The sequence below is a fragment of the Ictalurus furcatus genome, chromosome 3 (genome assembly GCF_023375685.1).
Source record: "Ictalurus furcatus strain D&B chromosome 3, Billie_1.0, whole genome shotgun sequence".
Lineage (NCBI taxonomy): Eukaryota > Metazoa > Chordata > Actinopteri > Siluriformes > Ictaluridae > Ictalurus > Ictalurus furcatus.
Genome location: NC_071257.1, coordinates 24557445 through 24584050, shown reverse-complemented (window position 1 = coordinate 24584050; position 26606 = coordinate 24557445). Strand labels below are relative to the sequence as shown.

Genomic DNA, 26606 nt, shown 5'->3' with positions numbered 1-26606 from the left:
TCAATGATCAACACGAAGGCAACGACTCTCGAAGAAGTGAAACGAAGAATAGCCATGGGAAAATCAATGATGAAATCATTGGACAGAATTTTCAAATCGAAGGACATTTCTTTGCCCACAAAGACACGACTCGTTCACAGTCTCATCTTCTCCATTGTAACATATGGCAGCGAGAGCTGGACAGTCAAGACACAAGAACAGAAAAGAATCGACGCCTTCGAAATGTGGTGCTGGAGACGAATCCTGTCGATACTATGGACAGCCAGACGGACAAATAAATCAATATTGGAGCAAATCAAACCGGACATGTCTCTCGAAGCAAGGATCACCAAACTACGACTTGCCTACTTTGGACACATTGTACGAACAGATCACTCACTGGAGAAGGACATTATGATGGGACACGTTGAAGGAACAAGAAGAGGAAGACCAGCAACCCGATGGCTCGACACTATCAAGACAACAACAGAGAAGACCTTGGCCCAACTTATCCAACTGGCACATGATCGATCTTCCTACAGATCGTTCATCCATCAAGTCGCCATGGTTCAGAATCGAGCCTAGGGCCTTTAACTAACTAATCAGGGCAAACAGAAGCTGTTCCTAATTACACAAGAGTGAAACAAAACACTTGCTGTAGCATCACCACATTACATGAGTAGCTATGCTTTCAGCATGACAAAATAAGAGATTTTTTGTCTGTGGAAAAAAATACAAGCCATTGTTGCGTACATAGTCTGCTGTCAGCATAAAGCTAGAAATCCAGCTCCAGATTCTCTCGTTCACACACATTGTTTTGTGGTTCAAATGTGGCTTAAGAGATGGATATATTTACACTTTTTTAACATCTGACTAAAATGCATATCAGACCTTAAGACATAGTTTGAACCTTCTGATTTAAATCTGGTTTAAATGTGTCTTGCATGCATTTACAATGTACACCTTTATTTTTATGTACATAATCCCTATCTAGATATGACTAGATGTATCTGACAGTTTTTAGTAGCTGGTGTCGTTGTAAGAATATAATCACACACACACACACCCTCTATTCAGAATGAGCAGTCTCATGAGTTGTGTTGATTTACAGAACAAAAGGAAGGCAATGCAGCAGATGCTTGAGCAGGCCAATGAAACTTTAACTGAGGCTTTGAGTCTTGGGCTGCAGCAAAACCTGCCTGAGCTGCTCTCAGATGTCTGCGAGGAGCTGCTGGAGTCTCACAGCCAGAATGGCCCAGCTGCCTTAGGCCAGTACCTCGCCCTGTTACAGGTAAGAGTGTTCTACTGTTGAATAAAAGGAGCCACACACATCACACAATGCAAAGAGATTAAATTATTTAGTTAATCATGGTTTTGCCAGAGAACCATTTCATTTCACAGTGTGCATCTATTTTTAGTCGTTTAAATTCCTGGGCTCATTTTTCATTATACATACGTTGTTTTGGGTATAAGGGAAGGGTTACACTGTATGCATGTTAATGTTAAAGTAAATGAACTTTTTCATTTTACTTGTTGATGACTGTCCTGCCTATCCACTGAGTTCAGAGCTGCGTGTGCTGTACTGAGATGTACAGAGTGTTCACTGCTGCTTGTTGGGACAGCAGTCAGTCTCAGGTAGCTGCTCTTCTGGGTCTACAGAAAAGCCTGAAGTTCTCTCAAGCCAACCACAACAGCCTGCTTTCAGCCATTGACGACTCACTCCACACACTGTCCAAGGTGCTGCTCTTCTTAATCCTCAGACTAAAAAAAAAATCATTCTGTATTCTAACACCTCTGTGCAGTTGAAGCCGGGGTAGTACACACTGATTCACAATTTGGCCAGTGCAAATGGCACCAGGTACAAAGGAGTTGTTTTCACAATCCCTTTCATCTCATTAGAGCTGCTTACACTGTATCTACGTTTTGACCATCTTAGGCCTACCAGCACCTGATTGTAAACCCCAACCACTTGAGCTTCCTGGGAGAACTGCCACCCAATCTCAAAATCCTGCTGTTGCAGCATACTAAAGACAGGTAAGATCAAACTGTGTGTTATCAGTAAACATAGTAGTCTGCTATACTAACAGGCAGAGAAGAAGCCATCTGGTAAATGTAGTAGGCCTACTCGAGCGGAAGGTTTATTTTTTCCAGACCTTGGGGTCTTATTTTTTAATCGTGCAGACACATGAGCTGTGTCCGAAATTGAGTACTGTGACAGTACATACTGAATTCGATGCAGTACGTACTGCACGGCCGTTGAAACAGTCCGTACTAATCAGTATGTGTGTGTATTATGAATACAATCCCGGGCATACTACATACGCCATGTTGGCATTGACATGTGACCTTCAATGTCATCATAAAAAAAAAATTCTTAAAAGGGACCACCAGATTAAAGCAACTGCACTAATTACAAAATGCACATCAGGAAAGTTAACTGAATTAGTAATTTAATGCGGTTAGTGTTAACAGGCTGAGGTAAATTCGTTGCCATTAGTTTGGCCGGCTAAGGCATGATGGAGATCACATAAAGGTTTCAAATGCTGTGACAAATGTTTTCTTGTTGAAATCTTGAACAAGTTAACAATTTATTTGGGTATTGTTAAACATGTCCTGTTTAACTAAGGTTTAATACTTAAAAAGAGCCGACAAGCTGTCTTCCGCAATTTTTTTTCCTGAGCTCCTCCGCACCAGTCCCGTTGCATTATGGGATTGTTTGAATCGTGTAGTGTCCATTGGTTGCATACTGCAAAATCTCGCTGGAAGCAGTACGCTATCTGGGTATTTCTCGCCTACTGTTTCTCACCTACTGAGAACTCGGACATACTACCCTTCTGGTGTACTGCTTTTCGCCTACTGTGTAGTAGGGTAGTATGCGATTTGGACGCAGCCATAGTTTTGTGCGTTGATTATGCATACAAACATTTTCATTTACAGAATTTGCTTTATCTAATTATTCTTGTGCATGAGGATGCAGGTGTAGTTAGAATCACTCCTGACCACGCATATGCAGCAAAAACCCCTAGTGGTGGAAAAGTGTAATTGCAAGTAACTTGATTATCAGGTGCTTCACTTGACATAATTGACATTAATCGCTGACTGTAATGTTCACAACAAGATGCAGACTGGTGAAAAATAAAATCATATATATTTAGTTGATCGTTGCCATTGCGGTTTTGGAGAGGCCTTAAAAATGCATCATAGTATCACTGTCCACAATCAAGTCCTTTTTATTTTGAGGTTTTTAGCAGTGGGCACATTTCACCAAGAAACTGGAGACAGACATACATTCCAATATGGACACAGGCAGTCCTTGTGCACAGAATTATAACTTGTGCTATGCATGCTGTGATGAAAGAGATGCCTGGTTTGCTGTTTCAGTCTACATGCAGCACATTTCCTGCAGTTTCAGGGCTTCACTGCTAGAGGGTGCTGTTAGTAATGCTGAGATTATGAAGGTTGTTGACAGCTCAGACTACACCTTCATAAATGTACATGTGCATACAAAGTTTCATAGCAGAATCCATTGTGCTTTACTAATTCTGATGCTTTAACACAGAGGTTCTCAACCTTTTGTAACTAAAGCCCCCCCAGCCTCCCCTATCATGTGGCATGCCCCCAACTCCCCCCCACCCCCCCATATTGGGGGTGACCAGGTATATTGATGATCTATTCTATAAAAAAATCTATCTATATATGTCCTAATCTATAATCTATTTTGATAGATAGATAGATAGATAGATAGGGTTTTTTTTGCTTTTGTGTTTCATACTTTTTAAAAATTACTTTTCATAACTTTTATGATTCCTTTATAACGTTTATGACTTTTATAAAACTATATAACAGACAGGAATGGAACAAGATTAATCAAAAATGTTTCTGAACACTATAACTACTTTGAACAAGAGAACTAGGCTGCAGTAACGTGGACTATTTTACTTGTAAAACATGTTGCATTCCATTCGTCTTGCGTTCTAAAAACATTTGCATACGAATTATGTAAACTGGGATGAAGGGCGTGTCTCATTATCCATGACATTGTTAAATCAATGAGTGGGACACCTGCGCTTGCTTCTTTTTACATTCACGTCTATGTCAGCTGCTGTGCGATCAACAGAATGTGCTGCTCCGGCTCTCAGCCGACGCAGAGAGAGGTGTGAGTGCAGCGGGAAAGCAAGACCTCACGCTTGCAGGACAGTACTGGCGACATTTGGAAAGTAGCTAAGGTTTGTCCAAAAAGGTGCTAGATTTGTCGTTAGGCGCTTTTTTATGCAAAAAAAAAAAGCCACTAAAGGGGTCTGAAAAGTCTCTAAGTTGGCAACACTGGTCTGCACTGACAGCTAGATAAAAGGCAGCTAAACTCCGCCTCTCTCCAACAAAAAGAAAATACAGAGGGAGAGAGAACGCAGAGTTTTTCATTTACGCACATTCTATTTGAAAAGCAATAAAATACACCAAATACCCAAATGATGTCCTGTCTGTGTTTTTTTTTTTCTTGAAAACAATTTGTGCCCCCCTTCCGATCCCCCCTCTTGAGAACCACTGCTTTAATAGTTATAATGAGTACATATGAATCAGTGTACCCCTGATATTTAAACATTGTGCAGCCCAGTAATTCACTGAGGTTTTTTTTTCCTCCTGCAGTTCAGTGCTCTATGGGGCTTTTTATGAAAAGGCAAAATCCACGGAAAATCAGAAAGTTAAGAGTATGCAGACAGCAGGTAATAACGTCTTCTCCCTTCCTTCATCCACCATCTTTTCTAACATGCCCTGCTCATTCATATTTACAGTATATATCAGTATCTGTGAGGTTGTAAATGGCTTGTAAATGTAAATGTACTGCAGTGTTGCTAAGCCACAGGTCAAGGTTCTACTGAGAATACTGTATATATCCAGGATGAGAAGAGTGTACTGATTCAGTCTCAGTGTTTTAAACTAATTAATGCTCAGTGGGACTTATTATTGCCCCTTAAGGGAAAAGTTTTTGTGCTACTGCAGGTGGGTTAGTGTGTTCCAGAGTGGCCAAAGCCCAGGTGCAGCCTTCTGTCCTGCTCCAACTCCGAGATCAAGCCCAAGCCTTCCGACAGCTCGCTGCACAAACCATGATCAAAGAGTCCTGCTGGCTCAGAAATGCTGTGCAGACTAAGGATTACACACAGCTGGTACACACACACACACACACAGAAGCACTGTCCCTCAGTGGAGTAGCTTACTTTAAACAAGACAAAATAAGATGTTTCTTTAAAAAATAAGTGCCATTGTTGCTTGTAAAGTTTTAGACGTTGGGTATATTCAAGAAGAATATTTTGGACATTAGTGTTTTTAATTGTTTTTAATCTTTAAAGTATAATATGTAATAATAGAAATAAATGAGAGCATGATGTGATGCAGGCCCATATAAGATGGAGTTAAAAATACCATGCCAGAGTTGATTATTTTCCAATAGGAACACAACCTGAAGTGTTTTATTCCTCTTATACCACAGCAATGATTACAATGATTTTTATTTATTTATGCATGGATGTCACATCATACTTTTTAACCATTTATAGTTACTATTGTGGAATGTCCCTCACTAGTCTCTATCCTTTTTCTTTCTCTTAAAATCACTAAGACAATGCAACTTGCCATGTTACTGAGAAAGTACAAAGTTCCCTACTTCTGTCAGAGCTGCTGTTATAGAAAATTAATCAACAGCTTCTGACCAATCAGATTTGAGAATTCATCAGCACTGTGGTATAAAATAATTTTTATACATAAAGACAGATGATGAATATGGAGCACTCCATAACAGAGCAGTGACGTGAAAATGAATTGAAAACACATTCATGTTAATCTTGTAGCCATGGATTATTATATCCAGCATATTATTGTGTAAGGCCATGGCACCATGGCATGTAAGGCCATGGCACCAAAAATTGCATGAATCATCAGTGCTGTTATTAAGAATGATGAGTCTAATCATCAGATGTTATTTCTATCATAACCATTATCTCTCTGTTCACAGTCTTGGTTTTTTCTTTATTGAACTCTCCATCGTTATTTATCCCTGCCCTATATTCACTCTTTTTTCTGTACAGAAACGCAACACAGACCGATGGTTAAGGGAGCATTTCCAAGCTATAGTTAAAGGAATGGAGGACTATCTGCATCCTGTCCTATCTCAGTTTGACTTCTCATGTTTCAGGTATGTACACACACACATACACACTCTCTCTGTCTTTCTTTTCTCTGACCCTATGTTCACACTGACAAGGGGCAAGAGCCCTTGTATGTCTCTTGTGGGAGTGTAGCAACTGCTATTGTTATTGCTTGTTCTGTTAGGCTAGACTACTTTATGATGTATATGCAACACTGTATTACCTTAGCTAAAAATATATTTTTAGATTGGTAATAAAAAAGTGCCTTTATTGGTTCTTCATTATGGGTGAGAGAAATTTCATAAGAAATTTGCACACCAAAAAAAATCTCAATTTGAATGTCACTTGTTGCCATGCCATTTGCAGCTGAAAAAGGAATCATGGCTCCATGTTGTAAACTTACCTGGGGAATAAATAGTTCCTTTATTTCCCATGCTGTCACTTGCTAGGGTGTAACTGTATTTATCTACTGCTGTGAGAAACAATGTTTCCCCAAATTTGTGTATAGATCATTTGGGGTTGATCTGGAAGCCACAGTTGTATGACAGGGGTTCTAAACGCCAATCCCAGACCCCCACTGCCCTGCACAGATTAGTTTTCCTTATTGCTGATACACCTGATCCAGCTCATAAAAAGGACTTCCTAATTAGCTGCTCAGTTTGGTCAAGAGTGTCAGCAGTAGGGACAACTTCAGTATGTCCATGGCAGTGATCCCTTGGGACTAGAGTTATGAACTCCTAGATGATGAATGTAAGTGGGCTTGGATTTGACTTTTTCTCTGTTTGAACTCATATTCATATTTAAGGCAACCACTGAATGAGGGGTGTTACGACCCCGTCTAGGTTGGGCCGCAACAAACAATGAAATGATGGGTTGGCGAGACCAGGATTGTGTTTGCTTTGTGTCTATTCTTTCTCCTTTTTTTTCTAGTGGTTTAAACTTCAGAAGCCAAACAGATGAAAATAATGAACAAAAATTCCCCCTCTAGCTATACAAGAAGGAACTAATTAACCTAAAAAGAAAGAAAACAAAAAATACACTGCCTTCCCTCACTCCCTGGCTAACCCAAAACCAAGAGAAAATTAATTAACATAAATGGTGCCAACTTCCTACTAACTACGATTAACTATTTACAAGTGGTGACTATTAGTGTGTGTGATTTACAAGAATATATATGTATATATACAGTGGGGGAAATAAGCATTGGACGCGTTAACATTTTTTTCAATAAATATATTTCCAATGAAACCAGCTGAAATCCGCAAGTAATTATACCTCCTCTCTGTGCAAATTAATATCAGCTGGGTTAGTAAATTGATGGTCTCTAAAAAGTTTTTTTATATTACCAAGGTGTCACACAAGAAACATCTCATGATGGGTAAAAGCAAAGAGCGTGTACTCACTTTTGTTGCCAGTGGTTTAGACATTAATGGCTGTGTGTTGAGTTATTTTGAGGGGACAGCAAATTTACACTGTTATACAAGCTGTACAATCACTACTTTACATTGTAGCAAAGTGTCATTTCTTCAATGTTGTCACATTAAAAGATATAATCAAATATTTGCAAAAATGCGAGGGGTGTACTCACTTTTGTGAGATACTATATGTATATACACACACACACAGTGGGTGTGGGAGAAGTTCGGAGAGGACATGGAGATGGACTTTCGGTCAGCACCAAGGTGTTTCTGGAAAACCATCCGCCACCTCAGGAGGGGGAAATGGGGAACCATCCAAGCTGTGTACAGTAAGGATGGGAGGCTGTTGACCTCAACTGAGGAAGTAATTGCACGGTGGAAGGAACACTTTGAGGAACTCCTGAATCCGACTAACACGCCCTCTATGGTAGAGGCAGAGGTGGAGGATGATGGGGGATCATCGTCAATTTCCCTGGTGGAGGTCACTGAGGTAGTCAAACAACTACACGGTGGCAAAGCCCCGGGGATTGATGAGATCCATCCAGAAATGCTGAAAGCTCTGGGTGTGGAGGGGATGTCTCGGATGACACGCCTCTTTAACATTGCGTGGAAGTCGGGGACAGTGCCCAAGGAGTGGCAGACTGGGGTGGTGGTTCCCCTATTCAAAAAGGGGGAACCAGAGAGTCTGCGCCAACTATAGGGGTATCCCACTTCTCAGCCTCCCTGGTAAAGTCTACTCCAGGGTGCTGGAAAGGAGGGTTCGGCCAATAGTCGAACCTCGGATTGAAGAGGAACAATGCGGATTCCATCCTGGCCGTGGAACAACAGACCAGCTCTTTACTCTTGCAAGGATCTTGGAGGGGGCCTGGGAGTATGCCCATCTGGTCTACATGTGGTTTGTGGATTTGGAGAAGGAATATGACCGGGTCCCCAGGAGTTTAATGTGGGAAGTGCTGAGGGAGTATGGGGTGAGGGGTTCCCTTCTTAGGGCTATCCAATCGCTGTACTCCCAAAGCGAGAGCTGTGTCCGGATGCTTGGCAAAAAGTCGGACTCGTTCCAGGTGGGGGTTGGTCTCCGCCAGGGCTGCGCTTTGTCACCAATCCTGTTTGTGATATTCACGGACAGGATATCGAGGCGTAGTCATGGTGGGGAGGGGTTGCAGTTTGGTGACCTGATGATCTCATCGCTACTTTTTGCAGATGATGTGGTCCTGATGGCGTCATCGGTCCATGACCTCCAGCACTCACTGGATTGGTTTGCAGCTGAGTGTGAAGCGGCTGGGATGAGGATTAGCGCCTCTAAATCTGAGGCCATGGTTCTCAGTAGGAAACCGATGGAGTGCCTACTCCGGGTGGGGAATGAATACTTACCCCAAGTGAAGGAGTTCAAGTACCTCAGGGTCTTGTTCACGAGTGAGGGGACATGCGAGCGGGAGATTGGCCGGAGAATCGGAGTGGTGGGAGCAGTATTGCAATCGCTTTACCGCACCGTTGTGATGAAAAGGGAGCTGAGCCGGAAGGCAAAGCTCTCGATCTACCCTCAATCGTCGTTCCTACCCTCACCTATGGTGATGAAGGTTGGGTAGTGACCGAAAGAACTAGATTGTGGGTACAAGCGGCCGAAATGGGTTTTCTCAGGAGGGTGGCTGGCCTCTCCCTTAGAGATAGGGTGAGAAGCTCGGTTATCCGAGAGGAACTCAGAGTAGAGTCGCTGCTCCTTTGCGTTGAAAGGAGCCAATTGAGGTGGTTCAGACACCTGGTAGGGATGTCCCCTGGGCGTCTCCCTAGGGAGGTGTTCCAGGCATGTCCAGCTGGGAGGAGACCTCGGGGAAGACCCAGGACCAGGTGGAGAGATTATATCGCCACACTGGCCTGGGAACGCCTCGGGATCCCCTAGTCAGAACTGGTTAATGTGGCTCGGGAAAGGGAAGTTTGGGGTCCCCTGCTGGAGCTGCTGCCCCTGCGACCCGATAACGGATAAGCAGTTGAGGATGGATGGATGGATGGACACACACACACACACACACACACACACACACAAATGAAACACTGAAAACTTAAAGGGGCAGAGCACAAACAAAGTCAAGAACAGGCAGAAGGTCATACACAGTAGGAATCAACACACACAAAGCAATATCAGTGGCACAAAGCAATGGCAATGATCTGCCCTGGGGATGGAGACTGACAAGGCTTAAGTACAAATCTGGAAATGTACAGCCAACCAATCCCAAAGCATGAGGCAGGAGCAGTTGTGATCGTCCAATGGCAAACCGGAACGTGACTCATTGCAGTGGACAGGGCCTAAAGAAGGAGGAGGAGACAAAAGACACTCATCCCACCACCAACATAGACACACGAATGGCACATAGTGCAAACAGAAATACGATTAAGAATGTAACAGGGACCTTCTGCATCAATCCCTTGCCAACTTCTTGAGTGTGTGTGTACATAAGCAGATTACAGTGAGAGCTGCTTGACCTGAGCTAATCCTTACATTCCTTAAAGCAGTTCCTTCTCTCTCCTTCCACAGTCCCATTTTCACTTTCATTTCCTTCTGCATGTGTAGTCTTTCTTTTTTGTTGCTAATCCCACCATTCTTTCTTATCTCTCTCTCTCAGCCAGTGCCCTCAATCGATAGTCATCGATGAGGCAACCCGGGCCAAAGATAAAGAAGAGCGAGAGGCTGCAGATAAAGCTTTGCCTGGTAATCACTGCACTAGCTCCAACAGCATAACTGCACACATGCTTACAGAAAACAAATCCAATTGGCACAGTCCCAACTGTGGCAAGCCTTTAAAGTCTAGTGTACCTTGTTTTAACTAATTCCAGCATGGGACAGAGCAATCATTTATGTTTTTTGTAGGTATCTACTGATCCCCTCTTCACACACTATGTTTGCAGTATCAGGCTCTTCTAATGTGCAAGGCATTTTAATCTTCATTTGTAAAATGGCATCAGAAGGGCATTTCAGGGAAAGGTGATATTTTAAATGGGTAGAAAATGAGGTGTTGTTGGCAAATCAGACTTAAAATGTTGAATTGTCACATAATGGAAAAAGTATCCATATTTCAACCTAATCTCTATCTACCATGTGTGTAACTTGTAGTTGATTAGCACAGGCAAGAATTTCAACATGCATATTTGCAATGAGAAAAGAACTTCATACACAGTCAGACAGAAATTGAAGGCAAGAAAGCTAGACTCTACTGTGTTTAAGTTGAGGTCAGACATCCAAAAGTCTTTCACTCTTAGTAATCATGTCTCTAAAAGGATTAATTGAGCTTTATTTGCAAATATTTTTGAGTAAAGAATTCAGGAAATCTTTCTGCAAAAATGTGTTCTGCATAAACATTTATTGAAGGCGCTCAACTATTTCATTTGCACTTTCCTTAGACTTCCAAATTAAATATTTTAAGTGACATATGCACACATTCTGTATTCTGAATCGATTACTTGAACATTCCTCAAATGACATTCTTCAAATAAAGTAAGTAAATGTTCAGTGAAACAGTAACTATAGTAACAAACAGTGAACATATCGTACATTTGTAAAACATATTTTAGAATTAGTGTTGTCTAACTTATAGTAGTATCTAAACTACTGACATTCATTAAAAGGTGTGCTGTGCCCTGTTATTGTATAATAATCAGACCCTGGATCCTTATAGCGCTAAAAGCAGAAATAGTTAGTCTGTTTGTTTTTATAAACAAATGAACAGCATAACATTTTGCCCCACCACTTTTGGAGTAGTGGTTTCACCCCTGACCTCTGAGACATGTGTTTTGAACTTGAAGGAAAGAGTAAACTCCAACGTCTGTCCAGTGGTCCTTTGTTTTTGTCGTTGACTTTATTTTTTTAAACAAGCCATGTTGCCAGTTTACTATTGAGACCAGAGAGGGTAAGTGACATAAATAATCTATGAAACCATGTGAAAAGTCTTTCTTTTCTCCAAAAGACATTCAGTTTGTCTTCTGTTTATATGTGTGTGTTTGTGCACACTCAAGGGAGGCTGTATGTCTTATGTTACCTGCAGAGCATGGCGAGTGTGTAGTGGTGTTAGCAGACACTATGTTGCTGGAGTTACCATTAGAAGCACTTGTTGTTCTGCAAGGAAGTGGAGTCAGCTCCATCTCACGGGATTTCTCCTTGCAGGTCCTTCACACACGTCTCCACAGAGATGAGCAAGGTAAGACAGCAGCTGGATGTTGCTATCCAAAAGCACTACATTACACTGAGCTGCATGGTGTTGGCATTCTGTGTATCTGAACTTCTGCACTTTGAAGTTTCCATGCATTTCAAAATAATTCTGCAGTGTTTGGGCACAGATTCTCACACACTGGATGTAATGAAATAAATTCAAATAATTGATATGAGCAAGGCAACCAAAGCCTTAATGAAAGACTTGTTTTTACGTAGAACAGTGGGGTTTTGTGCATTCATGAATTAATGATTTATTTTGGGTGGTTTTGTGGGTGCAACACAATTGCTGATAACACACACACACATGTAGTCATGTAGTAGTTGGCTTTGTGTGACATGCTGTATTGTATATGCATGTGTTGTATGTTATTTGTTTCCAAGACCACATTCTTTTTTTTTCTTTTTTTTTTAATTATTATTAGAAATCTTTGGTAGACTTGCAGAAACAAATGTACTAAACTAAATACATATTTGCTCTTTCCCCCCAGATAAAACAGTGTGAAAATGAAATTTTGCTAACCTTAATATGACAAAAAAACAAACATCTAGTGTCTTTGTAAGGATGCTGAGGTTTGGTACAAATACTACAAATATTTGGAACTGTACTAAAGGGAGGAACACCATTCTTCCACAAGATAATTCCTCAGTTGGTGTTTTGATGATGATTTTAGTCCAAAATCTCCCAGAGGTGTTCAGCTGAATTGATATTTGGTGACTGTGAAGGTTATTTTCATGCTTTCAGTGACTCCCCATGCCCTCTGGGATATTGACATCCTGGAAGAGACAGCTCTCATCAGGATAGAAATGTTTCATCATGGGAAAAAGATGATTAGGCACAAGAACTTTGTATTGATTTGTAATGACGCTTCCCTCTATAAGGGTACATGTGGACCCAAACCGTGCCAGAAAAATGCCTCCTGCAGCAAAACAGAGTCACTAAGTTTTTTTTTTCTCCTTTAATTTGTCGCCCATGTATACATTTTGATGTCATAATCAAATAGGATGAATATATGTCAAAATGTTTTGGATGTTTTTACTTGCTAAATACCTCTTACCAAACCTTATATTTGTGGAAGTCTGATAAAAAAAAAAAAGGTCAGCAGGTGGTTACTTGTGTAGTGCGATTGTGCTGACAACTTCCTGACCTATAGCTAACAACTTACTGAAACGTTAAATGTCATGGCTGTTGGTAGGAAAAAAAAAAATCAGGAGATATTATAGGAAAGTCTAAATGCAACCTGAGGTATTTTTGTCTGAAGCTGGTTAATCTCTTTCTACTTCTGCACCTCATCTACAAAATGCCCTTAATACAAATTCTTTGCTAATAGGAATCCTCTAATAAAAACTACTCAGGATTTCTATCCTCATAATCTTTTTTAAAATTCATTAAATTTCCTTCTGTTCATGTAGGATGAGGGGGATGTTATAAATGTTATGCAATTCATTTATTCTTTTCTAATGCATGTGCATCTTTTGCATGTAAATTGACAAATTAAAAGCTAGTAGCTTTAGCAAAGAAAGGCTTGCATGTACACTCTGCGATGTACATGGCTGAGAATTTCTGAAAACATAAAAAAGAAGCAGCCAATGAAAACATTTTGCATTGGAAAAAACAAGCAACACAATTTTCCCCTTTTAGTTTACCTTTTTAATTGCTAATGCACAGCCTTCGTTCAAATTTTAAGTACATTTATATATATTTTTATAAATGGGAGTGAAGTCTGTAAATGGGAGTGAAGAAATTTCAAACAGGAATGGAAATTATTTGTTATGAAGACACAAGTACTGCATGATTAGTGGAACCAGTTTGGTACATTGGCCCACTGTCTATCTGACAATCTACTGCATAACTAAATAAAACAACTACTATAGAGCTACAGGCTGTCTGTGAGCAGGGTGTGATTTGTAGGCTGAAGGCTGAGGAAGCTCAGGGAACACACATCTGTTTCCAGCTCATGCAATTATCTAATTAGCTAATCATGTGGTAGCAGCACAATGCATAAAACCATGCACTTAGAGTTCAAGAGTTCAGTTAATGTTCACATCAGACAGAATGGGGGAACATTTGATCGTGACCATGGCATGGTTGTTGGTGCCAGAACGGCTGGTTTGAGTATTTCAGAAACTGCTGATCATCTGTGATTTTCAAAGAAAACAGTCTTTAGATTTTACACAAAATGCTGAGGGGAAAAATGCTTCCAGTGAGCAGGAGTTCTGCAGGTAGAAGCCCCTTGTTTATGAGAGAGGTCCGAGAAGAATGGCCAGGGCTACAGTAACTCAAATAACCACTCTTTAAAGCAGTGGTGAATAGAAAACCATATGCCATGAAAAACATGAGCTATAGCAGTAGAAGACCATATCATGTCCCACTTCTGTCATCCAAGAACAGGAATCTGCAATCGACCCGTTCACCGAAACTGGACAGCTGAAGTTCTGGCACTATTAGAAACAACTATTAGTTGTTTCTAATGAAGTGGTCATTGTGTGTAATATTCAGGTCAAAACGAGACTCTCTTTTGCTTTCATCATGACGCTTAGGTCATTGGGTTTCCTAGTACATGGATTCAGACACTGTAAATGTGGACCAGTGTGTGAAATTCAGCATTCGGAACAAATAATGTAAGGGCTGCATGTGATGAGAACATGAACCAAGAACGTGAACCAAGTTTTCTCTGACCCTCCTCCTGCCGGATTCCTAGACATTCCCAGTCCAACTGTGACATAAATCTCTCCAGCAGGTTGTGGGTCTGCCATGAGTTGATCTGCAGCATCAACCACATCAGCTGGTTCCCCTCAATTCAGAGGAGCAGCTCTACACCAAACCTTCTCATTATAGTATAATTAAATGGATACATTCATAAGGCATTTATCTGTAGTGGTTATTTAGAGCATGACAGAAATTCTGTGCTAGACTAAAGAGAGTAATGTTGTTCAGAGAGCATTAAGTGCCCACATTATTAAATGTGAACATCCATCCATCCATCCATCCATCCATCCATCTTCTACCGCTTACTCCTTCTTCAGGGTCGCGGGGGAACCTGGAGCCAATCCCAGGGAGCATCAGGCACAAGGCGGGGTACACCCTGGACAGGGTGCCAGTTAAATGTGAACATTTGTATTTATTTATGGTTAATCATTTTTGGTGTCATTCTCAACCATATTTCACTTTGAACTTGTGTGATTTCAATAGTAACAGGAATCATATTGGTTAACTTCATTAACTTTATATGATACATATTTGAAAAAATAATGACATTTTCAGATGCATTAATTCATTCATTCCTCTTAAGTAATTGTGGGGCAGGAATGTACCCTTGATGGGATACCAGTCCATCACAGTTGTGTGTGACATTTTTTTTTTTAAAGCCTCTAAGACTGGTTATACTGTATTGGTACATGCTTAAAAGCCTCTGACTTCTGCTTGGTAGGTCATGAGTTCAAATTCCAGCACTATCAGGCTGCCACTGCTGGGCCCATGAGCGAGGCCCTTAACCCTCATCTGCTCATTTGTATAAAATGAGATAAATGTAAATCTTTCAGGATAAGGGTGTCTGCCAAATGCCGTAAATGAAATGTAATGTAATTGAACAAAACATAACTGAGTATATCATAACAGTTACTGCAATTTTTAAAATGAACTGCTGTGTGGGAATTTGTAACTGAACACATAGAGGGGGAGTATGCCTTACATTAAGTTAAGCTGCATAAACATAGGTACAACTCAGGTAGTTCAATTACATTGAAAGTATATATTAGAGGCATATATTTGCTTAAAGAAATGAACAAATTTTTAATCTATTTAACCTATTACCATTGGTTTTAGGTTAGCAGAGTGGGAAAATTATTTTGCACAACACATCAAAGCCTTTCATTCTATCAACAATAAGGCTGATACTGCATTTACATTTATTTATTTATTTATTTGGCAAATGCTTTTATTTAAAGTGCCTTGGGGACAGGACACAAATTAGGGTTAAGGGTCTTGTTCAAGGATCGAATAGTGTCAGTTGAAATGTGCATAGAAAAAAAATCTCTCTTTTGTAACCAGTCACTGATATTGATGATGATGATGATGATGATGATTTTGTGTGTGTGTGTACTCATACTCATGCTGCTTAATGTTTTTGTCCCCAGCACAACAGCTCTAAGAAGAGTATAAGTAGAAGAATAAATTTAAAACTTGTTTACTTTGGACTTTTTTCTTCCCCCCCCCCCCTTTTTTTTTAAAAAAAAACAAAAACAACTATTTGACATTTGAAACGTTTTGCATAAAAAGGATTCATTACAGTGTGTATTGAAACGCATTGTGTTCATAATGTGTTCTTTTTCTTCCCATTCCCTCTTTTCCTTAACCCATTGCGGTTAAATTTTTGATGTCTGTATATTTTTTATTCAGTGGTTTACTTTTTAAATTATGTTGGCATTAGACTTAAAGAACATTTCAGCAAACCTTTACCCAGTCACTGATGCTGAAGGTCATTTGGTGTGTGAGAAATAGTGATAGTTTATTATTGTTATTGGTTTTAGACAAAGTTAGCGCTGTCATTTAAAGTTCACAGTCAGATGGCCATATCCTGTTCTAAGACTGCGTCCTGTTGATTACAGTTGAAAGTGACAACAAAAAGGAGAGAAAAAGTGCCAAGGAAGCTAAAGGAAAAGGAAATCAAAGCAAAGCCATCAAAGTGGTGAGTCAGCTAAATTAATGGAATATTACTTTTATGTGTCCTCACAGCCGTCAGATATTTAACTGACCCTTCCTTTGCTTTTAACTCGGTTTCTCTCAATCAGTTGCCTAATGATGCTATGTGGTTGGGTGCCCAGCCATTTTTCTCTCCTATCAGCATAGGCCGATGGCTCATTTTGCCTTTCTTTTTCTTTGACCGGCTCAACTTCCTTTCAGATGCCCTTTTCATATTTTACACTTTCTTTCCCGCTCTCACATTTTTGTTTAACTCTAGACTTTCCACCTAATGTAGGTTATTCTGTAACCAATCCTTTGAATTTACTAAAGTTTTTGAATTCTTATTAAAAATGATGTCACTAATAAATGCTCAAATTGTGCTTAATGTCTTCTTTTTTTCATGTAGGCACCAGTGAGCAGGGTCTTACCTGCACACACTCTTTCAGTGGATTCAAACAAGGTCAAATGTATCCTCGTTTTGTAATTGTATAAGTCAGGAGAGAAAAATCTCTTTGTTGTCATATTTGTTAGGTACAACAGCTAACACCCTTCTCCCCTCTCCCATTGCACAGCCTATAATTTCTACATTTTACAGTGAAAATATTTATATTTGTAAAATGCACAGCCAAGATTTTTATTTTGTGACCATAAAGATCAGGGTTTTTTATGTTCCTGCATTTCTTTAACACTTGTCCACAGATCTTGTTGGTCCACACAATGATGGAGGAGATGGCAGTAAGTGAATTCTAATGTTTCATGTTTTTCTAAATTGTGGAACCTCATTTTTTCTTTCTCTTGAATTAATAGGACAAAATAGTAGCTTGCCACATTCCAGAGAAACCAAAAAGCGTGAAGTCCTCTGTCCTAAAGACCTCCCTGTGACTTCACTGATACCAGAGACTCCTTCCATAAATCTTAAATGCATTTTTCCATAGGAACAACATCATATTCAAACTATTGCATTAATATAAATGTATGATTTGCCTTGCAGTCAGACAACCTGTAAGAGCTGTGTTGTAATAGAAAATAATCCACCACTGACCAATCAGATTCTAGAATTAAGCAGTGCTGTGGTACAATATGCTATTATTTCTATCATTTATCCAAGGTCTGCTCCGCTTGTCTCTCAGGGCAGGTTTTCTAACCATTAGGGGGAACTTACATGAAATATAAACATCATGAAGGTTATGTATTAGTAAATTAGAAAAAATAAATACTTCATCCATGCTTAAGAAAATAGGAATCAGATGTCAGTAGTTGAAGAGTTACAATAAATTATACAAAAGCCTGTGACTTGATCAGATAAATCACCATAATCCATCAGTGGTCTGAATTTCTTGTCTAATTGTTCTAAAGCTTTCAAGTTATGTAAATGGTGTAACACAACACAGACACTTCATTATAATCTACTATTCAAATAATTTTCACTGACCTGGTCTGTGACAATTCACCATAAGTGACAACAGATGTAACTAATCAGTTTTTAATGTGTTTGGAACTTTCACAATATGACACTGATATTCTAGTGCTTAGCACATTTGCCTCACACCTCAAGGGTTGGGGGGTTGGATTCCCGTATGTTCTGAGTTAGCAGGTTCTCCCCGTGCTGCAGGGGTTTCCTTCGGGTACTACGGTTTCCTCCCCCAGTCCAAAGACATGCATGGTAGGCTGACAGGAATGTTCAAAGTGTCCATAGTGTATGAATGGGTGTGTGAATGTGTATGTGATTGTGCCCTGTGATGGATTGGCGCCCTGTCCGGGGTGTACCCTGCCTTGTGCCCCCTTCTATACCGATAAGTGGTATAGAAGGTGGATGGATGGATGGATGGATTCTAGTGCTTTATTTGAATGCTGGAGTGTGTATAAATATTACTTGACACAACAATGACCTGTGAGTTGCTCTGAGCACCTACTGACGGGGAATTAATCTTCTCTTCCTGAGATTTATTTGTGCCTGCATGATTATTGGTCCTGGTCCTGCTTCAGATAGCTTCACTGCATTTGACCATCTCAGAAATTGGCTATTGGTTTGGGATTTTTTTTTATTATTATTGGTAGTTAAGTTCAACAACAAAAACAATCCACAGTCCTCCTCTCACACCAAATGTTTGTCAGACAAACTGCCACAAAGCTCTTGAAAATCCCACACAATTGCATTTATACTATCTTTCAAGAATCCTTTTCCCCAATCCATAATCTCTAAACACATCCTACCTCAATCCTGATGGTCAGTCCTAATAGGCACTGGGGAACTGCAGTGAATTTCTATCATGTGATGCTCCTGTCAAACCACACATCACAGCCCACTACCTGGACAGTTTGTCCAAGCCTTAAGGGACTCTTTATTCTTTTAGTCATAGCTGGAACACAGCACTCAGAGTGGAATTGAGTTCGTCTCTGCAGTAAAATATCTAGTAGTTTTGCTTTGACATTGAATCTCTCTAGCACTTCCCCGACCTTGTCTAGGCTATATTTTAGCCTTGTGTGGATGTAGCCTGACTCCTGTTTGAGTTTTATGACCTCTTCTTGCCCTTGATTGAAAATATCATACACTACTTTTGCACAACACATAGCTGGATTTATGGGCATGCCTGCAATGCTTTTATGTGGATGCCTGCAGTGCTGCAGTTGTTATACTGCTGAAAGCTGGATGAACTCTCACTATGATTAATTATTTATGTTAAAGCCAGCTGAGTGGAGCCTGTCAATTACCCATCACCCTCCCTAGCTTCAGCTTGCACCAAACTCTTGGGCTATATTTTCCACTGGCTAATTCTGGCAGTTATAAAAACAATTTAAGATTTTTTTTTATTGAACCATTTTATATGCCATTTATATACTGTTAATTGTTTGTTTACAATGTTTGTCTCTTTAAATTAAAATATTAGTGTAGAAACAATACACACTCAGTTATTAATGTTTTAGAGCAGGGATTCTCAAACATTTTGCTATTGACCTGTAAAATAAATTTCTCAAACCCTCTGAACATAATTATTCAACTATTAATCTCAGTATGTCAATATGTGTAGTAATATTTTGCCTATATCTTGGAGCCTTTTATCCCTAAATTTTCCACCAATAAAACATTAGGTCCATTTTGATATTATTTGTAGGCCTACTTATTTTTTACTTACTAAGGTTTATTAAATCCATTCAGTTCCCCACTTTGAAAACCACTGTTTCAGAGGTCTGGACTATAATATCTTGTTTTTTTCTGCATCATTAGATTAGATTACTTTTTTAACTCTTATTTTCACGAAGTTTTTGCTTTTATGTATTTGTTTGCTCCTCTCAAAAGCACAAAATGTTAAAATTGAATGTGAGTAATTAGGGATAGATAAATCAGTTTAACAACAATGTCAATTTAAATATATACTGTATGTAGTAGTCTGTGTTGCATTGATGTCAAATATTGTCTTCTACTGTACTATAAGGAAGCAGTCCAGCAGAGACCATGAGAAAGATTCTAGACATGTACTCACAACAGTTCACAGCTCACTGGGAAGGAGTCATAGGAAGTGAGCAGCCCTGTTGGTAAGAGCTGACCTATGACACATGTGCATGTATTATTCCTTTAGCATAACTTAACATACCCTTCTGAAACAGCCTGCGTGTTTATAACTAAAACAAATCTCTCAGTCCTCAAGATTTGGAGCATCTGCTGACCAACTGCAGTTCTTTTATCTTCTATGGTGGAGAAGACTTTCTCACCTGCATTTCTCCTGACAGACTGGCCAATCTCAATCTGAGCGGTATGCCCCCCAAATACATCCCCATCTCTGTTTCTCCTTGAACACACAAAGATCAAGCTAGCTCTTTATCTGGTGTCAAATGTTAAATGGCAAGCAGGTGTTTTGTCAGCACTTATTTTCTATTCATTTATTTTCAACATAACTATCAGAGTGCATTAGTGTTAAGCAGGCTAAGTGTAAATTAGAGCTGGCCCATACCATTATTATTTTTGGATGTGTTGGCAGAGTAGTGAGCGCACTGAAGGACAGTTTTCTACAGGAAAGATAGAAGACTGTAGCAAGACAGGAAAATAAAAAAAGGAAAATAATTTGCAAACATTATTATTTATTTTGATATCACTTAATCTTATTTGTACTCAGTGTACTCACACATACAAAATACATAATAGGAATGATGTGAAGCAGTATTTTATTTGCCACCATCTAGAGGAAACCCATGCAGGTTTAGGCACTCCAGCTCAGTATTGAACCATTGACCCCAGAGCTGTGACACAGGAGAAAAGAATTTTCAAAAGAAAGACATCCACAACCCATTGAATGCAATTTGCAGTTATTTTGCACTCTTGATTTTATAACTCAGGAAATGTATTTCCTTCTCCCTGTAAAAGTGCACCCTAGACTGTGCCCTATATGTCCTGTCAGGGTCCATTTAGGATTCATCCTGATTATTTTTTTTTTTCAAGCTTTTATTCATTGGTAACATGAATATAACAGAGGTCAGTTGCTTATTGTAAATGGTATGCACTTATATAGCGCCTTTTAACCTTAGCGGTTCTACAAAGCACTTTACACTGTCTCTCATTCACTCATTCAAACACACACACACACACACTCACCAATGGCAGAAGAGCTGCCATGCAATGCGCTAGCCTGCCATCAGGTGCAACTTGGGGTTCAGTATCACTTCGGCATGTGGGCTGGGAATCAAACCAACCAACCCTGCAATTAGTGGGCAACCTGCTCTACCACCTGAGCCACAGCCAGCTTTCAGTGTGTAATTCTGTCTTTTAATGTCAATTGATTTTAAGTAAACTTGCATAAAATCATAATTAATAATAAAAACACTTTCTAAAAATACAAGTCAGAGCTTGTTTCCAATTTAAATTTTATGAACACGGGTGACAGCCAGGGACAACAGTATTATGTAACAACAATAATATTCTCATAACTGAGTAGGCAAGGATCAACACACTAGGTACAAGATATGGCATTGGTGTTACTTTTTGAGAATAATATACCAGAATGTCATTGTAATTTTTGATGGAGATAATGGCATCATTATGTTCCTTATGTAAAGAATAACACATGACAGACTGTGCGGTTATACAAAAATAATCCATGCTGGGAGGATGTCGTGCTGTTACCACATGAAGTGAATTATTTTCATATAAGTGCTCGGTCTGGAATGTGTTATTCCTCGTATACAATGTTTAACTTATTAATGAATGACACATCTTACATTTTAATGGTTTATAGTTAAGATTTAATGTTGTGGAACATCCAAGAGACAAGTTCTGTTTGAGTCGTGCAGTTATACAAAAATATTGCACACCTCCGACCCATCAGATTCAAAAATTCAACCACGCTGTGGTATAAAACATGAGAATTTAATTCTATACTTCATAATTGTCCAGCGATGAAAAGAATTTGTCACCTATACCAAGATTATAGTCTTCTTTTTTTTTTGCTGATTAATTTATATTTCCATTTTCAGGATGCCAGTTGGCTGTCATCCTTGGCCTGGTTCATAAAAGCCCTAGTATGTGGCATCAGTCTCAATGGGATATTCAAAAAAGGTGAGAAGACACACATGATTGCCATCTGGTTAATATTTTAGGACACCATTGTTGTAGGAGCAGTGACCTCGTTGACTCATGGTGACTTATAAAACAAATGGATCACTTCACTTTTAAGTTGGGTGTAATGTTTAAAATATATCTGGCAATTTGGGAAATTTCAAACATTTTTTTCAAATCAAGTTGTAGCATTTTATAATCTGGTTACCTTCATCCTTAGTAAATTCCTGGTCAGGGTCACAGTGGTTTAAATTGGGCTACTAGTTTGTTTTTATTTTAGGAATTAGAACCAAATACATTTGTTAGAAAATAGTGCAGGAATGTACAAACAAAACTAATAACTACATGAGCAGGACTAAGAAACTCATTCCATGCAAATCTGCAGTGATGTAGTTGAGGTCTAGGAACTATCAGAGACAATTCACAGACCGTACTGATGGTGCTGTCATTTCAACCTCTGGGGTTCTTTCCCGTAAAGAAGGGTAAGGGTAAAGTTTTTAATTAATAAATAAATAAACAGAAAAACACATAAGTAAGTAAGTAAGTAAATGCTTCCAGTTTAGGCCATGCCCACTTCAGGTTTAAATCTAAATACTAATATGAATGTTTGGAGCACTACAGATACAGATAGTGGCATTGTTACACCCTTACCACATTGCCTGAAAGCTACTGCTATATATCTGTTTAACATGTAATAAATAAATATTTAAATAAATAAGATAGAGAACTAGTAAAGCCTATGACCATGTTTGCCACAGCGCTTGTTAAATTGGCTCCTTACCCAGCATAATCTTTTTAAAAAGCCTAAACAAGATTATATAGTAAATAAAAATATTTCCAATAGTTCCTCATTTTGGGGAAATAGATTTTATTTTTACTTAAAGTAGAGCTCTCTACATATGGCCTGTTTTATGCAGAAAAATGTTGGTGAAAACTTGATTTTTTAATCATTTTTGGCTGTTTGCCAGAATTCAGCCATAGTAACATCCAAGTTTTCCTACACCACCTCACACATGAAGAAGCACACAACACAAAATCTGATCTCCCTTGGCTGTCTTTCTTTGTGTACTGTAGTAAGGCCCACCTTGCTCTGGAGACTCCTTTAGAGTGTGTTTATCTGCTCACCCTCAGTGGAGTTCACTCCGTAATGCTCAACCAGTGGTCCAGCAGCACCAGGATTAATGCACACAACTTGGAAGCTATCATGGAAAGTAGGTCACCAGCACACATTTACCAATGAAAGTCACCCCAACACACACACACACACACACACACACACACACACACACACACACACACACACAGAGCTCTAAATGTGTATAGTGTATCAACAAATGTGTATCTTTTGCTGTGCTGTAGATCTCCTGAAAACAGGACTGACATCTGGTCAGGCTGTCCATACTTTGCGTATGAGAGCATCTTTGTCTCAGAGAGGTAAGGAGAATGTGTGTGTTTGGGAGTATATGGTTGTGTTGAGTTTTAGATGTGTTGCATGTGTTGCATGTGTAGCTCATGTATTTTATTAGCTGATGTTTGTTAAATTATTGCTATAAATCCTTTCATTCATGTCTATTATCACCGTCTTCCTTAGAGCCTGAATATGTTCTGGATGAGAATGATGTACCAGGCTGGAATTCGCCCTCTGCTTTCAACGTCATCATCTATGGATTACCTAATTTAATTGTTACCTGATCGCATGGGACAGTCTCAATTCAGGAAATGTACAGTGCATCCGGAAAGTATTCACAGCGCTTCACTTTTTCCACATTTTGTTATGTTACAGCATTATTCCAAAATGGATTAGATTCATTATTTTCCTCAAAATTCTACAACAAATACCCCATAATGACAACATGAAAGAAGCTTGTTTGAAATCTTTCCCTCGATCCTGAACTGTCTCCCAGTTCCTGCCGCTGAAAAACATCCCCACAGCATGATGCTGCCACCACCATGCTTTACTGTAGGGATGGTATCGGCCAGGTGATGAGTGGTGCCTGGTTTCCTCCAGACATGATGCTTGCCATTCAGGCCAGAGAGTTCAATCTTTGTCTTGGTCTTGGTATGAGAGTCCTTCAGGTGCCTTTTGGCAAACTACAGGCAGGCTGTCATGTGCCTTTTACTGAGGAGTGGCTTCCGTCTGGCCACTCTACCATACAGGCCTGATTGGTGGAGTGCTGCAGAGATGGTTGTTCTTCTGGAAGGTTCTCCTCTCTCCACAGAGCCACGGTGGAGCTCTGTTAGAGTGACCATCGGGTTTTTAGTCACCTCCCTGGCTAAGGCCCTTCTCCCCGATCGCTCAGTTTGGCCGGGCGGCCAGCTCTAGGAAGAGTCCTGGTGGTTCCAAACTTCTTCCATTTACAGATGATGGAGGCCACTGTGCTCATTGGGACCTTCAATGCTGCAGGAATGTTTCTGTACCCTTACAGAGATCTGTGCCTCGATACAACCCTGTCTTGGAGGTCTATAGACAGTTCCTTGGACTTCATGGCTTGGTTTGTGTTCTGACATGCATTGTTAACTGTGGGACCTTATATAGACAGGTATGTGCCTTTCCAAATCATGTCCAATCAACTGAATTTACCACAGGTGGACTCCAATCGAGTTGTAGAAACATCTCAAGGATGATCAGTGAAAACAGGATGCACCTGAGCTCAATTTTGAGTGTCATGGCAAAGGCTGTGTATACTTATGTACATGTCCTTTTTTTGTTTTTTATTTTTAATAAATTTGCAAAGATTTCAAACAAACTTCTTTCACATTGTCATTATGGGTTTTTGGGTAAACATTAAGGTTGTTTGTAGAATTTTGAGGAAAATACTGAATTTAATCCATTTTGGAATAAGGCTGTAACATAACAAAATGTGGGAAAAGTGAAGCGCTGTGAATACTTTCCGGATGCACTGTATATTACTACAAAGAATGTTGAAAATAATTCAATAGTATTATGGTCCCAGGATAAAATATTGACATCAGACCAAATACCTATTGTTTAGCATTCTCTACGTTTAACACATTTGCATACAAATCTACATCCTGCTGTCTGTTTTATGCCTCTTAATAAAAATTCATTTACATTAAACTTTACTGGTTTCATGCTCCACACAACATCGGAGGAAGTGAAAACATTTATTTTAAATCCCTATGTCCTGTCCAAGGGGTTCTAGGAGATGGTTGGTCTGGTTGTTTGGAAGGCAACGCATTAAATAATTTAGAATTTAAAGGGATAAATAAGTGTACATATGGATTTTCCATATGGATTTTCATTTTTAAAAAAAAAATGGGTGTATTGCTGTGGTCTGGAAGCATGTGCATTATAATATTACACTTCTCTTAATAAAACCAAATATTAATTAGCCATTTAGTGTAATAGATTAAGAAAAAATCACCTTCCAGCACAGTAATGACCAAAAAAATGAATCCAAGTCAGCAACAGAATGGCTTTCAGAAGATGATCAACTTCTTGGAATGGCCCAGTTCGAGCCCATATCTAAATCCTATCGAAAACCAGCACACAGGAGATTTATCCCTTGTAATTTGATAGATCTGGTGCATTTTGCAAAGAGCAGTGAAATAAAATGGCCAACTCCAAATGTGCAAAGTTGGTAAGTTCTTACCTAAACATTTCTGTTTGCTTTTCACTTGAACTTTTAATTTAACTGGTTGTTGTATCACAGTAAATGTGGGAAAAGATCTGACATAATTTACATGGTTTAATTTTTTACTTCATAAAAACCTGCAGTTTTAATTGGGGGGTGGGGGGGTAGACTTTTTATATCCACTTTATTTAGTTTGTGCATGTATATGTGCGTGGGCAAAAATAATTATGTTTGTGAATGTTTGTTTAACACGTTTGGCTTGTTCATGCTTGACTTATCCATGAGTCCATGTCTCATCTCTGTAACGCTCTTTAAGTACACAGAGACCAGCTGGAGAGACAGTTTTGACGTAAACAAATTCAGAGGTTAAGCGCCATATCTCGCAAAAGGGAAGAGAGCAAGCACAGTGCACAGGACTGTGTATGAGTCATGAATATAATGTGAAATGAGGATGGACAGAATTTCCAGCATCAACAGCAGGTAAGGGCAGCTAGATCAACACATCCGCTTATATGCAGTGTAAGTGTTTCATGTAAATAAATCCTTCCCTGTGTTCTAATTTTGAAAGATATGTGGTTATATGCTTTAAAAAAAAACTTAAATAGAATTGAGCCTAGTTAGGGTTGTTATTAATGCTCAGAATATGCAGTGTAACAAGATTACCCCTAATCCCGTAATCCGTTGTTTTTCAGTAAATTCAACTCACTTTTTAATCAAAGCATTCTTAATTAGGACACACATTTCCCTTTACTAAATCCTCCGGCTTTTGGAGGGGTGGATAATATTCCCTCTTTAATAGGGCATCAAACTCTGGCTTGTGGAATTCATTAATATCTCAAGAAAAGGCTTTACCCTTTAAGCGGTGCCAGTTTGAATTATGAAAATGTTTGATGTGATTTTAAGGTTGTTCCAAAAAGTGCAGTCATGTAAAAAAAAACAGGAGAAACAAGGAGACACTCGACAGTAATGAAGGGAACCATTGCTTCACAGAAACTATTCTATGTTTATAATTCACCTTCCCTGACTCTTCCCACTTCAGTTAT

The 26606-nt window shown here is 39.3% G+C and overlaps 1 protein-coding gene across 6 annotated transcripts in view; it reads left to right on the top strand.

Moving 5' to 3' along the window:
* LOC128605860 (cilia- and flagella-associated protein 46) overlaps window positions 1–25108 on the top strand; it is a 76605-nt gene extending 51497 nt beyond the window's left edge. For 2 of the 6 annotated variants that reach the window (XM_053621667.1, XM_053621668.1), the window contains 17 exons: window positions 1091–1270; window positions 1546–1716; window positions 1916–2013; window positions 4624–4700; window positions 4978–5141; window positions 6060–6166; window positions 10156–10241; window positions 11572–11724; window positions 16344–16423; window positions 16826–16886; window positions 17119–17154; window positions 19854–19953; window positions 20059–20171; window positions 21886–21967; window positions 23042–23178; window positions 23327–23401; window positions 23559–25108. In XM_053621667.1, coding sequence (XP_053477642.1) covers window positions 1091–1270; window positions 1546–1716; window positions 1916–2013; window positions 4624–4700; window positions 4978–5141; window positions 6060–6166; window positions 10156–10241; window positions 11572–11724; window positions 16344–16423; window positions 16826–16886; window positions 17119–17154; window positions 19854–19953; window positions 20059–20171; window positions 21886–21967; window positions 23042–23178; window positions 23327–23401; window positions 23559–23659 — 1821 coding nt within the window. In that variant the 3' untranslated portion in view covers window positions 23660–25108. Of the gene's footprint in view, window positions 1–1090; window positions 1271–1545; window positions 1717–1915; window positions 2014–4623; window positions 4701–4977; window positions 5142–6059; window positions 6167–10155; window positions 10242–10400; window positions 10987–11571; window positions 11725–16343; window positions 16424–16825; window positions 16951–17118; window positions 17155–19853; window positions 19954–20058; window positions 20172–21885; window positions 21968–23041; window positions 23179–23326; window positions 23402–23558 lie in introns of those variants that run through there. The other 4 variants (XR_008385606.1, XR_008385607.1, XR_008385608.1 and 1 more) reach the window with 4 other exon arrangements.
* The last annotated feature ends 1498 nt before the right edge of the window (window positions 25109–26606 follow it).